General features: G+C 37.8%; 1 protein-coding gene across 1 annotated transcript in view; it reads right to left on the bottom strand.

The window, feature by feature from the left end:
• spata6l (spermatogenesis associated 6-like) overlaps positions 1-10,797 on the bottom strand; it is a 20,774-nt gene extending 9,977 nt beyond the window's left edge. The window contains 9 exon segments of the mRNA XM_008434894.2: positions 1,575-1,677; positions 3,673-3,900; positions 4,724-4,816; positions 4,915-5,039; positions 6,170-6,211; positions 6,501-6,549; positions 6,738-6,875; positions 10,451-10,520; positions 10,522-10,797. Of these exon segments, the coding sequence (XP_008433116.2) occupies positions 1,575-1,677; positions 3,673-3,900; positions 4,724-4,816; positions 4,915-5,039; positions 6,170-6,211; positions 6,501-6,549; positions 6,738-6,875; positions 10,451-10,520; positions 10,522-10,634 (961 nt within the window). The 5' untranslated portion in view covers positions 10,635-10,797.
• Between the last annotated feature and the right edge of the window lie 2,670 nt (positions 10,798-13,467).

Genomic DNA, 13,467 nt, shown 5'->3' with positions numbered 1-13,467 from the left:
GTAGGGGTTATGTCGCTGTGAGGGCTACTCAGCGGATTGCCCCCCAACTGTAAAAGGTCATAACTTCTGGATCGAAGGTAGTCAGAGCTAGACGAGTCCTTTCCGACCCCAGTTTAAACAGATAATTCACCATAAACTATTGCTAGGGTAAGACCCGAGTTTCTGGGGATTTTCCGGACCTGTTAGACAGAGAACTGGGCCGTAGTGAGTCCGAAGAGTTGTGAGGAGTGGGCGGGACTTACTATTGGGTAGTAACAGACAGTATCTATTTCATAAATTGCCTAAAACAGTTATATTTGTTTTTATTTATGTTTTTTGTTTGTGTATTTGTCAGGTTGCAGAGAGGATCACACCTGTCGACAACAAACAAAGGAACTACTGGATTTTCAGCCAGAAATGATCACACCGCCTGGTTGAAGTCTCCATATGCAAGTCAACAAAGGTGAAACAAACATTTAAGCGAATGGTGCATTTATATGATGTTCATGTGCATCTTTCTAACTTTTGCTTTGTTTGTTTTCCAGCAGAGAGGAAGCACCCGATTGACAACATGTGAGTCTCAATTTCAACCTGTGACTGGGAAGACTACAACCATCCTGAGCAAAGTCTGAACTCAGTGATTTGTGACTCTCAGTCCAGAACAAGAATCCTTTTATCACCGGTTTTCCTTCTACAATAGGTTATTTCTTATGTGGACACATGCTGTTTTTTTTGTTTTTGTATTCCAGATCTTAGTAATGCCGTGAGGAAACTGGACAGAAAATAGAATCGGTTCTATTTTTAACTGAATTTTTAAATAGAAATTGTTTCTTTAAGTGGATTACTCGTAATCTGTATTTTTGTTCAATTTGAATTTATTTTCTTTATAACTTTCTGTATAGAAATCCTGACAAGTTACACTTCCTTGTGTGTTGTACTATAATTGTTATAGTACAGTTCTGGTAAGAACAGTGACCAGTAATTTATCATAAGGATTTTGAGGGGGGTTTTTTTACAATAAAATGTCAATATATCATACAGTCTGGCCGTGTTTTTCACTTATGTAGATACTATGCCTCAGGCAGTATGACCATATTTACTATGGCAAAACCACATTTTAATTTTGTTATTTAACATATTTTAGGAAATAGGGTATTTTACCGTATTTGGGAAATATGGTAAAATACTGGCAGTTTTGGTTGCCAGAATTTTACCGTATTCTTAAAAAACGATAAAATACTGCATTTTAAAAATACGGTAAAATACTGGCAGTTTTGGTTACCAGAATTTTACCGTATTCTTAAAAAACGGTAAAATACTGCATTTTAAAAATACGGTAAAATACTGGCAGTTTTGGTTGCCAGTATTTTACCGTATTTTGAAAACACGGTAAAAAACTGGCAGTTTTGGTTGCCAGAATTTTACCGTATAAAGACGGTAAAATTCTGGCAACCACAGCTGCCAGTTTTTTACCGTAAATTGAGGCCGTTTTTTTTACAGTGTAGAATAACTATAACTGGAGCTGGAGAGATTAGTTATCTAGTTGTAAAAAGTGATTAACATCAGCAACAACAGGTTTACACAAGAGTTTCTACCTGTGGACAAAGACCTGGTCAAAGGTGAAGAAGAGCAGCTGGTAAACATTGTAGAGCATTTGGGTGAGGCAGACACACTAGCCCCTAGCCAAGAGGACATCATCTGGGACAGACAGGACATTCAGTCAATGACAACGTGTAATCCACATAAACAGCTGATAATGTTAAATATGCACTCAGAAGTTTATCAATTGCCCGCACTAATGTTTCATAAATCAACCGGTTTCTTAGGAAACAAGTGCCACAACAAAACATTGAATGCAGAGGTTTGATATTTGATGTTAAATATATACTTACTATGAACAAAAGCGTGTAAGCAGCAAAGGTTGTTTCATTTGCAATGGCTGTCTTGGACACTGCAAAAGCAAAATCTTCCCAAGTATTTTTGGTCTAGTTTCTAGTGGAAATAGTAAACTTGAAATAAGACAAAACTAACTTATAAGTGACTTTTCAACAAGAAATAGGATCTTGTTTTAGCTACATAATGGATTTTTAAAAAGTATGAATTACACTGGCAGATTTTTTCACTTAAAACATTTCCCCTTGTTATAAGTGAAACAAGCTACCAGTATAGCTTATTCTTTTTCATCAATATTAGGGAATTGTTGACTTGAAACAGGCTGATATTTCTTGCTGAAAAGTGTACTGTAAGTTAGTTTTGTCCTATTTCAAGTGTACTAAGATATTTGCATTAGAAACTAGACAAAAATACTTGGGAAGATATTGTATTTTTGTAGTGGAAAAGCATCTATTATTTCTTTGCAGAAAAATGGTAAGTGCAGGAAGCTACTGCTAAAAATATTGTTGCTGAAAGAATTGTCCGCCAAGGACCGGGACAGACTTGTCCTGAGGAGTGAGCCCCTAGTATAAATCTAGGAACATTGTCAACAGGTGGTTGTGAGTGCATCTGAAAGCAAAGAGTGGTGAAGACTTTCAAACAAGAGCAGCAAAGAATCCACAGCTGTCTAAGAAAAATATCAACGTGGACATTTTGGGATAATGTGTGGTACATCTTGGACAGATCAGTAGGTAACACAGAGTAAAGCAACCACAGACACGCTGACTCCTAACATGGATGTTTTCATACTTCAGTCATTTGAGATTATGTCACGTTAGAAAGCTAAATTATTGAGATTTTGCCTAAATGAGACAGGGTTGATGGGAACTACTGTCTCTTCCATCTGGTAAGTGTGTAATGAGTAGGGACATAACACCTAAATGCAGCATAACATAATCTATTATTACAGATTATATTTGTATATATCAATACATATATTATCATGTCTATGAATCACTCACTCAGATATACAAAATGGCAAATTGTAAAGTCACACATGGAGCTATTTGAGCTTTAATTTTATAGTAGTTCATAATAATTAAACAAGGATTTATTTCTGTAGTTATTACTTCACAAACATTTTTCTTAGTTTTCAACACCATTTTAACAAATTTTGTATGACTGCTGTTAGAATGACCTGACTATAGTAAGTGAGGTTGCTACCTCAATGTACTTGAGTTAAAACTGAATACAAGTGATGACACAAGTGATATTTTGTTTTCTTTATGAAGCCAAGATTAGAATTACACCACTATTTTTAAATCTACCAGGCACATTAGGTGTTTTTGAACAAAGTATCATGTCAGGTCAGTATTGCCAACACCAGCTAAAGTTTTACTCAGCATTGGATCGGTAAGAAAACTGCTGGTATTAAGCATCACTAACAATCTTTATTAAGTGTGTTGAGGATTTGTTTTTTTTTAACTACTTTCTAATGTATGCTTTGCCTTTCATTCCAATGTCTGAAACAGATTAGTACAATGCTAATCTGTTGTGATGGGACAAATCCAGAAAGTATTCTACTATCTGTGCCTTTGATAGGCTCAGGAAGTGCCTATCGAAGGCACAGGAAGTGCCTATAGAAAGAAGAATGTCCATAGAATATCTAGACTGAACAGGCAACAAGAGAAAAATGCTTGTGAATGAAGGAGATGGAGATGCCCCACACAGCTCTTCTCTGCCCCCTTCTGCCTGAAAATGATGGTTAATTCATGATTTAGTTTTTTTCAACAGTCAGCTATAGCTGTTATGTGTGCTTACAGGCTGAGAGCTGGTGGTCTCCCAATCAGTGGGGTTGCAAGGCGCAGAGCCCGTACTGACTCGGGCCAGACTGGGGATGTACCCATCTCTCAGTGGAGACAGGGACTGGGATCTGGAAATGTACGACAGAGGTGAGGCCATTCTGACACTTCTCTCTCCCTCAGCGGTCTGATGAGGTGTAGATTGAGGTATGTTGGCGTGTCTCTTGTTTCTTCTTTTCCCTGGCCACTGGAAACAAATGAGGGAATGCCTCACAACTATGTAAGTAATACACACACAACTCAACCAAGACCAAAACTGTACATTTTGCTGTACAATACGCTCTGTGGCAGAAAATCAACACTACACAACACTGTCAACACACCATTATTGCATGGTAGTGGCAATGGCATGATGTGAGGATAGTTTAAATTATATATTCATGTGTTAGAATGGCCAAGTCTAAGCCCTGACTTGGCCATATGTGTCTTGCCACATATTTTCCTACTGAAAATATGTGGCAAGACTTAAAAACTGATTATATATGAAGCTATTATTCTTTGCAAAGAAGAGCTGGCAAAAAATGCGGAGCTGATAGAGACGTACCCAAACTGAAGCTATGAACTTTGGTTTATTATGCTAAGTATTCATGTAGAGGGGTCCGATAACAAATTATATGCAACACTTCATGTAAAAAAAAAAAGTTGTAAAAAAAGTATCTTCTCTCACAGCTATGAACTACTTTGCATTGTGGTTGGTACCATGCATGGCAGTTCATTGTTATGAACTGCTTTGCAAAACCCAAAGAAATAGAAGAAGTTTGTGTTTGACAAAATATGAAAACATTAAAGAGGTATGAAAACTTTTACAAGGCTCCGTATGACAGAGCTCTTAAAGATGATTTTAGGGCAAGTCTTAGGATGATCTACAAAAGACCCAGATGTATCAAAGAGGAGTGTCATGCACTGATCTGGTTCGTACTCTGTGTCTCACAGACTTTTAAACATTTGCTTTGAACTTCCTAGTTACTTGATCTTCCCCATGCGTTTAAATTTACAGTATCTCTTCTTACCAGTGGAGTCTTACAGTAAGTGGTGACCTTTGTATCAGGTGGACACTCAGAAATTGTAGTTTTGGTAGAAAACTCTAACCGAGGAGCAATACTCTGGAGAAAAGACAGTAGCGTTTACAAATTTACTTTCACCAGATCAGATATGGAACAATTGTTGTACAGCTTCAAAAAAGATTAACTGGGTTACTTACAAAGAAGTGAGCGGCTCTCGTCATCAGTACTTCTCGGTCCACTCCAGAGAAGGACGGAACTAGCTTGGGCTCTGGAAACAAGAAACTACGAGCATCTTCTTCAAAAAACGCCAGAGTGTCTCCAGCTACAAAATTAACATAATCTGAAAATGACTAACATCAACCTTGTGTCATCATGCTTTGAGTTAAGTAAAGACTTCTTTTTCTCTGAAAAAGATGGACAAAGATTATTGTCCATCTTTGTAATTATAATAATTACAATTATAATAATTGTAATTATTATAATTTTATGCTACAACCTGGTACTGTGCATCTTTCTTTGAAAAGGTAAATAAAAAACAGTAGTGTCTCTACACAAAAGAAAATCAAAAAGGTAGAAGGCTTTACAGGAAATGGGAGGAAAAACAAAAAGAAAGCAACAAAGCATAAAAGTACATCATAATACAAATTTTTATGTGAAGTAAAACTTTAGATTGAAGTTTCATTTGTAATTTCTATAAAGTTGAAATGTTATGAAATTTCTCAGGTATTCATAGTCAGGACATTGCCTTCCTGTGCAATTTTGCTCAAACAAATTCTCGCTTCCAGTTCCGTCTGGTCTTTCTCCCCTTCACCCAGATTGTCTCTGGTAGATTTTCAACAAGGCCAATCAGAAGAGAAGATTTGAACATTGACGTTGATTTTTCTGCTCTGTTTTAGAATTGTAGTGTGGCAGTGGTTTTAGCAATGGCAGTGAAGGAAGCCGTTCAGTTCATGTTTATCACGCTTCCAAATATGCAGCATAGAAAAATATGGGCCTCAGCCTCAGCCGCCTCACTCCGATCAGCTCTTCTCTCTTCACAGTGGAGGACAGTAGTTTACAGCACAGACAATTTCTGAGAAATTAAATGGTGTAAAATTAGCAATTGGGTAAAATTTTAAATCTCAACACAGTCTATGCCTCCAGAAAGCAATCATTTCTCAACAGCTGAGACCCCAGGACCTCTGGATGAAGGAAATTGCATAAAACAAGGAGCTGTTTTTTTTACCAGGCTAGGTTTTCAGAGAGTTCCAGATCTGAGCAGCAGAGAAACTAAATGCTGCCTCCCTTGTTTAGTTCTGGTCCTGGGAACACTGAGTCAGCAGGACTCTGACGAACTGAAGGGTCTGCATGGTTCATACTCAAGGAGCCACTCAGCTATGTAATTAATGCGTGTGCTATACCAGAATACAGGTGTCTTCCATATATGTCTTATATATGTTAGCTGCTACCTACCTGGAGGAATCAGTTGCACCAATTCTATTCTGACAGTTTCATCTGTGAAGCAGTGCAGAGATTACCATTGTTAACTATAAATGCAGAGTTAGCCAACCTTCGAGCACATTTATTTATTCTCCAGTTTGTATTAATTCAACCTGCAAAACGGAATATTTAAGGCAATGTTCTTCATTCCCTCAGTTATTTTTATGTTTTTTGTGTATCTCAGTTTCACCATCAGCAGGTAAGCCTTGTTAGGCATCTTAACTGTGGCGTAAATCTAAATACAACAAAATTAGCTACTTATACAATTCATTACACAGAAACTAGAACAAAAGGAGTCACCTACACTCAAGCAGTACAGCTATTTCTCCAGGATCAACTGCATGCCTAAAAATCTGTGGGAAAACAATGATAGATGTTTCTGAATATACTAGTTATCTAGAAGATAACTGGTGTGTCATAGTAAATTCAAGTTACATATGAAAGTTTCTCATCATGGTCTGTGTAATAAATGAGATCTATGATCATGTCTATTCTCAGGTATGTTCCTATCCTTAAATGAATAAGAAATGTATATATTTGCCTTTTCAAATGTAATCTCCTCGTGGAACAACAAAGGAAAGACTGCAGGGACACACAGAGACTGACGGAACTGATCCATAAAGAACATGTTGAGATAAACGTCATCTTTGACTGACAGATGAACTCCAGGACAGGAAACCTGAGAACATTAGAGAAACAAAAACAGCATCAGAAGGATTCAAGTGAGCCAATTTCTGTCCTGCTGGCCACCAGTAGAGGCTGTTAACAGTATATTAATTAAAATGAGATGACATTTTATGACATTTCATTACAATGACATTTGTGTGTTAGAGGACAAACCAAAATGCAGACAAGAGTAGGGAGCCAGGATAATATTTCAATATCAATGGAAAATGATCAGCCAAGACGTACAAAAATCACTGGAGTCGGGGCAAAATACAAATAAACCCAAAGGGAGACATAATGAAACATAAGGAGAACACATGGAAGCACGGGGAAGCACAGGGAAGCACAGGGAAGCACAGGGAAGCACAGGGAAGCACAGGGAAGCACGGGGAAGCACGGGGAAGCACGGGGAAGCACGGGGAAGCACGGGGAAGCATGGGGAAGCATGGGGATGTGACAGGAGACAAAAGGATCCGGTGGGAGTGAGTGAAAATCAAGAGGCTTAAATACTGGAGATGTTGACCATTGAACAAAAGACCTGGGCTGATGAGCTAACTGATAGCAGGTGTGAGTGGAGGGGGAGAAGGCAGACTATGGAGAAGGAGAGAGAAGGTGAGATAGAAACACAGGGGTCAAGGGAAAGTGCACAGGAGACTAGACAATAAATCTAATACTAAAAAATAATAGACACAATAAATTATTAAACTAGAGTAACTAAGAATAACTATAGGAAAATAAACATAACTAGAAACATCTAAAAGTAAAACCAAAACATAGCTGATCTAAATAAAAGAGGAACTAAGAAACACAGAAACAAATAAAACCCAAAACCCAAGATATGGCAGATTTTACTTTAGTTGACTGGAGTGAGTCTGGGAATTAGCCTAGCTTAAACTCATTTGTAATTAATGCTCTTTAAAATTAATTATCTTTTCCTGCTAGGTCTAAATGTAGCAAAAAAATATGTCAGTACACTCTGAAACTTTGTCATCTCCTACCAGATGATTCTCATTAGCTTTTTCTGGAACTCTCCATGCTCTAAAGGGTAAACCTAGACGTAAGGTTCTATTCTTCCTAATGGTTATCTAGGTAAACTTGACACCGCTCTGGGGCAACCTCTGTGTGCTTACAGTGCTGAGACAGGGCAAAGACAAGCCCAAAATGATGGACTGCTGGCTACAATGGACTGATCAAGGCGGCACAGAAAACCAAGAAGCTGTGCCTAAATGTGTCAACAGACAAGTTACATCACCTATGTAAAATTGAACTGCCTGGTTTTTAATTCACCATATTAATTCAGCATTTAAAAAAAGTTTTCGATTCAGTTTGAAATTCCAACAAGAGGAACTGCTGAATCTCCAACACTGACAAGATGAAAACAGACAGAGAAATAGCCTTTTTGTTGGGTTGAAAAAACATTCCACAGAAATTCTCTGGATCAGTTCAGGAACAGAACATACCAGCAGGTATAATAATAATCTGGTTTATTGAGAGGTGACACAACAAAGCTTATTATCTTTGCTTATGCAGGGTCAAATGGCCAACGCAGAGTGGGACAGACTTTCCTCTTCCCTTTCAGCTCCTTCCAGTCTTGCTGCACTTTTGGGGCCAATAAGACCCAACCTCTGTAAGTGTCTGTAAGGTGTCTTATCAATTCATCTCAATCTGATGGACATTAGAGACCACCCTCTGTTCTGCAGAAGGGCAAATATAAAGACAAATATAAAACCATATAGATCAGAAAAGTAAAGTCTAGATGACTATAGGAGATCCTTCCAGTCCACAGTCATTAGCAACTGAAGAAAGTAGGATGATAGAAGAACAACATCATTTAATGTTCCTTTGGGATAATACTGAACACTGCCTTCACATGAAACAGCAGTTGTAAATAATGATGAAAACCTGATGTTTCACAAAGGACTTAAGCATTTTGGCTTCCTCGTTCTATCATCTTTTATAACTGGGTGATTCTTTTCTTGCGGCAACATTTTGGCTTCAGAATTTAAAAAAAAAGGTATTAATGTTTTAAGTTTTAAATATTTTGTGACAACACTAACATGTTTAACAATAAGAAATTAATAATGGGCAAACTCAGGATTGGATCAATTCATAATTACAGGTATTATTTTTCACCTTTGTCTCTGAATGTGTTCCTCCCTGTTATGAACATTTATAGACAACAAATAGTTAAACATTTAAATTTTGAAAAATAATGACTTTTTCTTAAAAAGAGTGTGTCCCTTTTACTATATAATATGTTTTATTCTTGAAATTGTCACACATTATGTAGTTACGAATCATTTATGACTGTATTGTAAAGAAAAAACTGTTTTTTACTCATTATTATTGACAGTATTGAATATATTGGTCATTTTCAAAACTTATACCAATATTTGCATTTATTGGCCTTCAATTCCCAACATGGCACAGAAAAATTCACAGTACTTAATGTTTTTGTAACAATATTTAATAAAAACATGTGTGGAATGGAACATAAGATAGTGGATTGTCCCATATCAGGGTGGAAAATCAATGTCTTCCATTCTAAAATCTGATGATTTTTATCATTGGTTGCAGGATTGCCTCTTTCAAGTCAAAGTATAGGTAGAGTACTTGTCCTGGCTCTAAATTTGGCAAAAACAGGTGACATCCCAGTAGAGGATTTTCCCATGACAGGTACTCATTGTTCCCCTCACAGGAGTCAATGGGGGTACCAAGTGAAATGAAAACAGACAAATGGCAAAGACATCTGTTAATACCTCAGACTGCATCTCTATTCCATCATCTGATTTTTTTTAATTTTACTTAAAATGATTACTTTGAACCCTAATTTCCACCCTGTTTGGTTCATGAACCTAACAGGATGGAACTTAACAGGGTGAAACATAACAGGGTGGAACTTTTCTAACTAATCTACCTGTAGCTCTTTATGTGGTCAACATTTAGCTAGTTAAGCTTCAACAGAATAACAAACCTTTAATGACTAAATCTAATATAATGTTTTTTTAAATTCTACTGAATAAATATTTTCCACAATTTATCCTAACAGGGTGGAACTTTAAGCTTTACTCATACAGGTTTAACATATTTAAGATAAGAAAAAGTACAGATAGTGACAGTTGAAGCTTACTTTGTTACATGGAATGTTGCCGCAAAAAAAGAATCACCCAACTATAACTATAAAAGATGATAGAGTGCAACCTGCAGTGTTTGTACACTTGATAATATATCTGAATAATTTAAGAACCGTCAAAGACAAAATCTTTTTAGTTATGCTCTCTTACAAATAACCATACGTAAAAGGGACGTAAAAGGTAAATGAATGAAGGTGGAGGAATTTATCTAGTAAAAACAACGTTTAAAAGCGTCACAATAAGGTCCAGTAGAACTGCCAGCGAACATCCGGCCTGTTTGTTCCCATAGAAACACAATGTGAAATAGGTTCTTTCTTACCGCTCTGAGCTTTATTTCAGCTAACACTTTAAGCGCCTTCCGGGACATTCAAACTTCTTTAAAATAACTTAAAGCACACAGAAAACAGCAGCTTTTATGAGCGTGTTCTATGCCTGTTTAGCGTGGCTTTGTTACCATGGCTCCCAGTAAGTCCGGTGTATTGTAGCTGATCATGGGCCAGTCCCAATTCTCAGAGCGCACCCTAGCCCCCTCTGTGAAGTGTGAATTCAGTTGAAGCGCACATAAGAAGGGTTCGAGTGCGCAAATTACAAGCGTGCAAAAATGGGAGAATTGGGACAGTACGCCCCTGTGTCGACATCCAAAATGGCGGGACTGGTCACTGTTTAGGCCAGTTGTCCCCAAACTTTTTCCTGTGAGGGCCACATAACTTTTCCCTTCTCTGGTGGGGGCCGGAGTCAGTTTGTGACAGAACAAGTGTTACACGTTTATCACCTGTGCTGCTGGAAATTGTTGACGGGGGGGAGGGGGGGGGGGGGCGCGTTTCTCGATTGATTTTTACCCAAAAAGCACATGGGCAAAAACCGTTAGTGACTGACTAGTATATATTCCATTGAGGGAAAGTCACTTTAACATATGAATTCCTCATATGTTAACATAGAGGCTCGTTTTGAAGTATAAGCTGCTACCTACAGGCATTGCTTCGAAGAATTCGACCTGGAATGCGGCGTTCAAAACAAACGTGTTCATCTGCTCATCTGCTCTACGGTACTGATTAAATAACATAAAAGTCAAGCAGTTCCAACAGATGGTAGCAATGCGCATGCAGGTCTTGTGAGAAATTCTGTTCCCCTGAGAAAATCTGTTCCCCCTGTGTCGGGAGCGCGCATAGCAGCCAGAGAAGTGGATCCGGCGGATCTGACCATATTCACGGCGCTTCTGATCGATTTCTCGGTAAAACCACTCATATGATCACGTCACTGTTGTAACTTTCAGTTTAATCGGCAGCTATCAAAATAAAAATACATGTATAAATAAACGAGGTCTTGTGTGGAGGTCTTTTTACGCTGTTTTGTGTTATTTTAAACGCGAAGTGAATCGATCTTTTTTCAGCTTTTGTCTCGTAAGCCTGACAAATAAAAGTCAGTCAACAAACACAGGTTTCCAACACGTTGTGTGCATTTATAATTTTTCATTTCTCATAAAGGAGGAGGAGGGAAGCTGGCCGATAGCAGGGCAAAAAAATAAAGACTTCCTGAAAAGATCAGAGTGTAAACGTTTTGGTAAATCCCGTTGTAATGTAAAATATGACATTACTGGATTAAGGAAATGTCTAGTATGGTATCACACATAATATTTTTTGAGAATTTGGAAACAGGTGCTTTTTATTTCACAAAGGTATTGGAGGGGAAGAGGAGATGATGGATATTTCAGCTGCCTGAAATAATGTGTTTGCCCTCTATAAAATGGAAACAAATTAATTTACCTGCAAGTCTTTTGCTGTGTTTATTCCCCTTATGATAAATAAGAAATCCTGCAAGTTTGAAAACATTTGCTCTTTTTTGCCAAAGTTTGGATGGGGGAACAAAATATCTTAAGCGCCTGATAAAATCTGTTCCCCCTCTCTAAAATGGAAACACATTAATTTACCTGAAAAGTCTTTTACTGTGTTCATTCCCCTTATAATCAATAAGAAATCCTGTGATTTTCATAACATTTGCTCTTTTTTTGCCAAAGTTAGGATGGGGGAACAAAATATCTTAAGCGCCTGATAAAATCTGTTCCCCCTCTCTAAAATGGAAACAACTTTTTTGTTTCAGCTTTTGTCTCGTCAGGCTTACGAGACAAAAGCTGAAAAAAGATCGATTCACTTCGCGTTTAAAATAACACAAAACAGCGTAAAAAGACCTCCACACAAGACCTCGTTTATTTATGCATGTATTTTTATTTTGATAGCTGCCGATTAAACTGAAAGTTACAACAGTGACGTGATCATATGAGTGGTTTTACCGAGAAATCGATCAGAAGCGCCGTGAATATGGTCAGATCCGCCGGATCCACTTCTCTGGCTGCTATGCGCGCTCCCGACACAGGGGGAACAGATTTTCTCAGGGGAACAGAATTTCTCACAAGACCGGCTCTGTCTGCGCTGATAAAGTTTATAGGTGTTCCCGGTTAGACGGTGCGTTACCAGCGCAAACCAGCGCAAACCTCATCATGCAGGTTCAGCCCGGTGAGGAGCTTTTGCGCACTCCTCGCAGTCACGCATCACACTGATTTTATATTATTATTTTTAGTATTATTTTTCTGGTTACATGATGCATCAAACCATATCAAATGCTTTGTCCACTTAGCCAGAGTTAATCCGCGTGGCGGCGCGAAGATCCGAGAAACACTTCCCATAAACACGACCAACCAAAATATTTTCTGTGTCCCCTTGTTAAAAACCTAACAGACACGAAATGGAAGAGCTACTTAAACCACATTAGCAGCATTTAATAAAATCTCCCATTTGTTGCGCATCTCTGCGTAGTGCAGCGGGTTTAACTCATCATGCAGGGCCGGTCCAAGGCTGTATGAGGCCTTGAGCAGAATTTTACTTTTGTCACTAAAAACATCAGCACCACTAACTGCTTCTGTGTTAGATTTAATCTGGGAGAAGGGAATAGTTTAATTGGCCAACTTATAAAAAGCAATACGTTATAATCGCATTTTACTAGTTTGTATTTGTAAACAAACAGAGCTCAAACTCAAAGATTAAACTCACAGCATCAGAGTGTATGGTAACAAAACAATCTGTCTCGCTGTCTCCGTCCCTTGATGACCTATTTCATGTGCTGTTTGATGTCCAGGTTAAGTTGTTCTTTGTAAGATTATAAACAATTCAATAAAAATAAAGTTAAAAAAAAAATTCTTAAATGTGCCTTAAGTCTGAGAAGAAACTGAAGTGATCAACGAACCTCATAGGAGCCAGAACATAAACTTCAGTTAGGTTGGAAGCTCCTTTTTACCAAAATGGATGAATAAAATGCCAACAAAGTGTTATGTTTTGCTGTTATGCTTTAACAAATGTTTTCATCTTTTTTAATTATTAAATTTGGCACAGGTCCGACATTTCTACTTGCAGGTCCAAAAAACAGAAGTCTAAAAGAAAGAAAATGACATGCCAGAAAACTGTTGAAAAACATAATTTC

The sequence above is a fragment of the Poecilia reticulata genome, linkage group LG18 (genome assembly GCF_000633615.1).
Source record: "Poecilia reticulata strain Guanapo linkage group LG18, Guppy_female_1.0+MT, whole genome shotgun sequence".
Taxonomy (NCBI): domain Eukaryota; kingdom Metazoa; phylum Chordata; class Actinopteri; order Cyprinodontiformes; family Poeciliidae; genus Poecilia; species Poecilia reticulata.
This window is presented reverse-complemented; position numbering and strand designations above follow the sequence as displayed.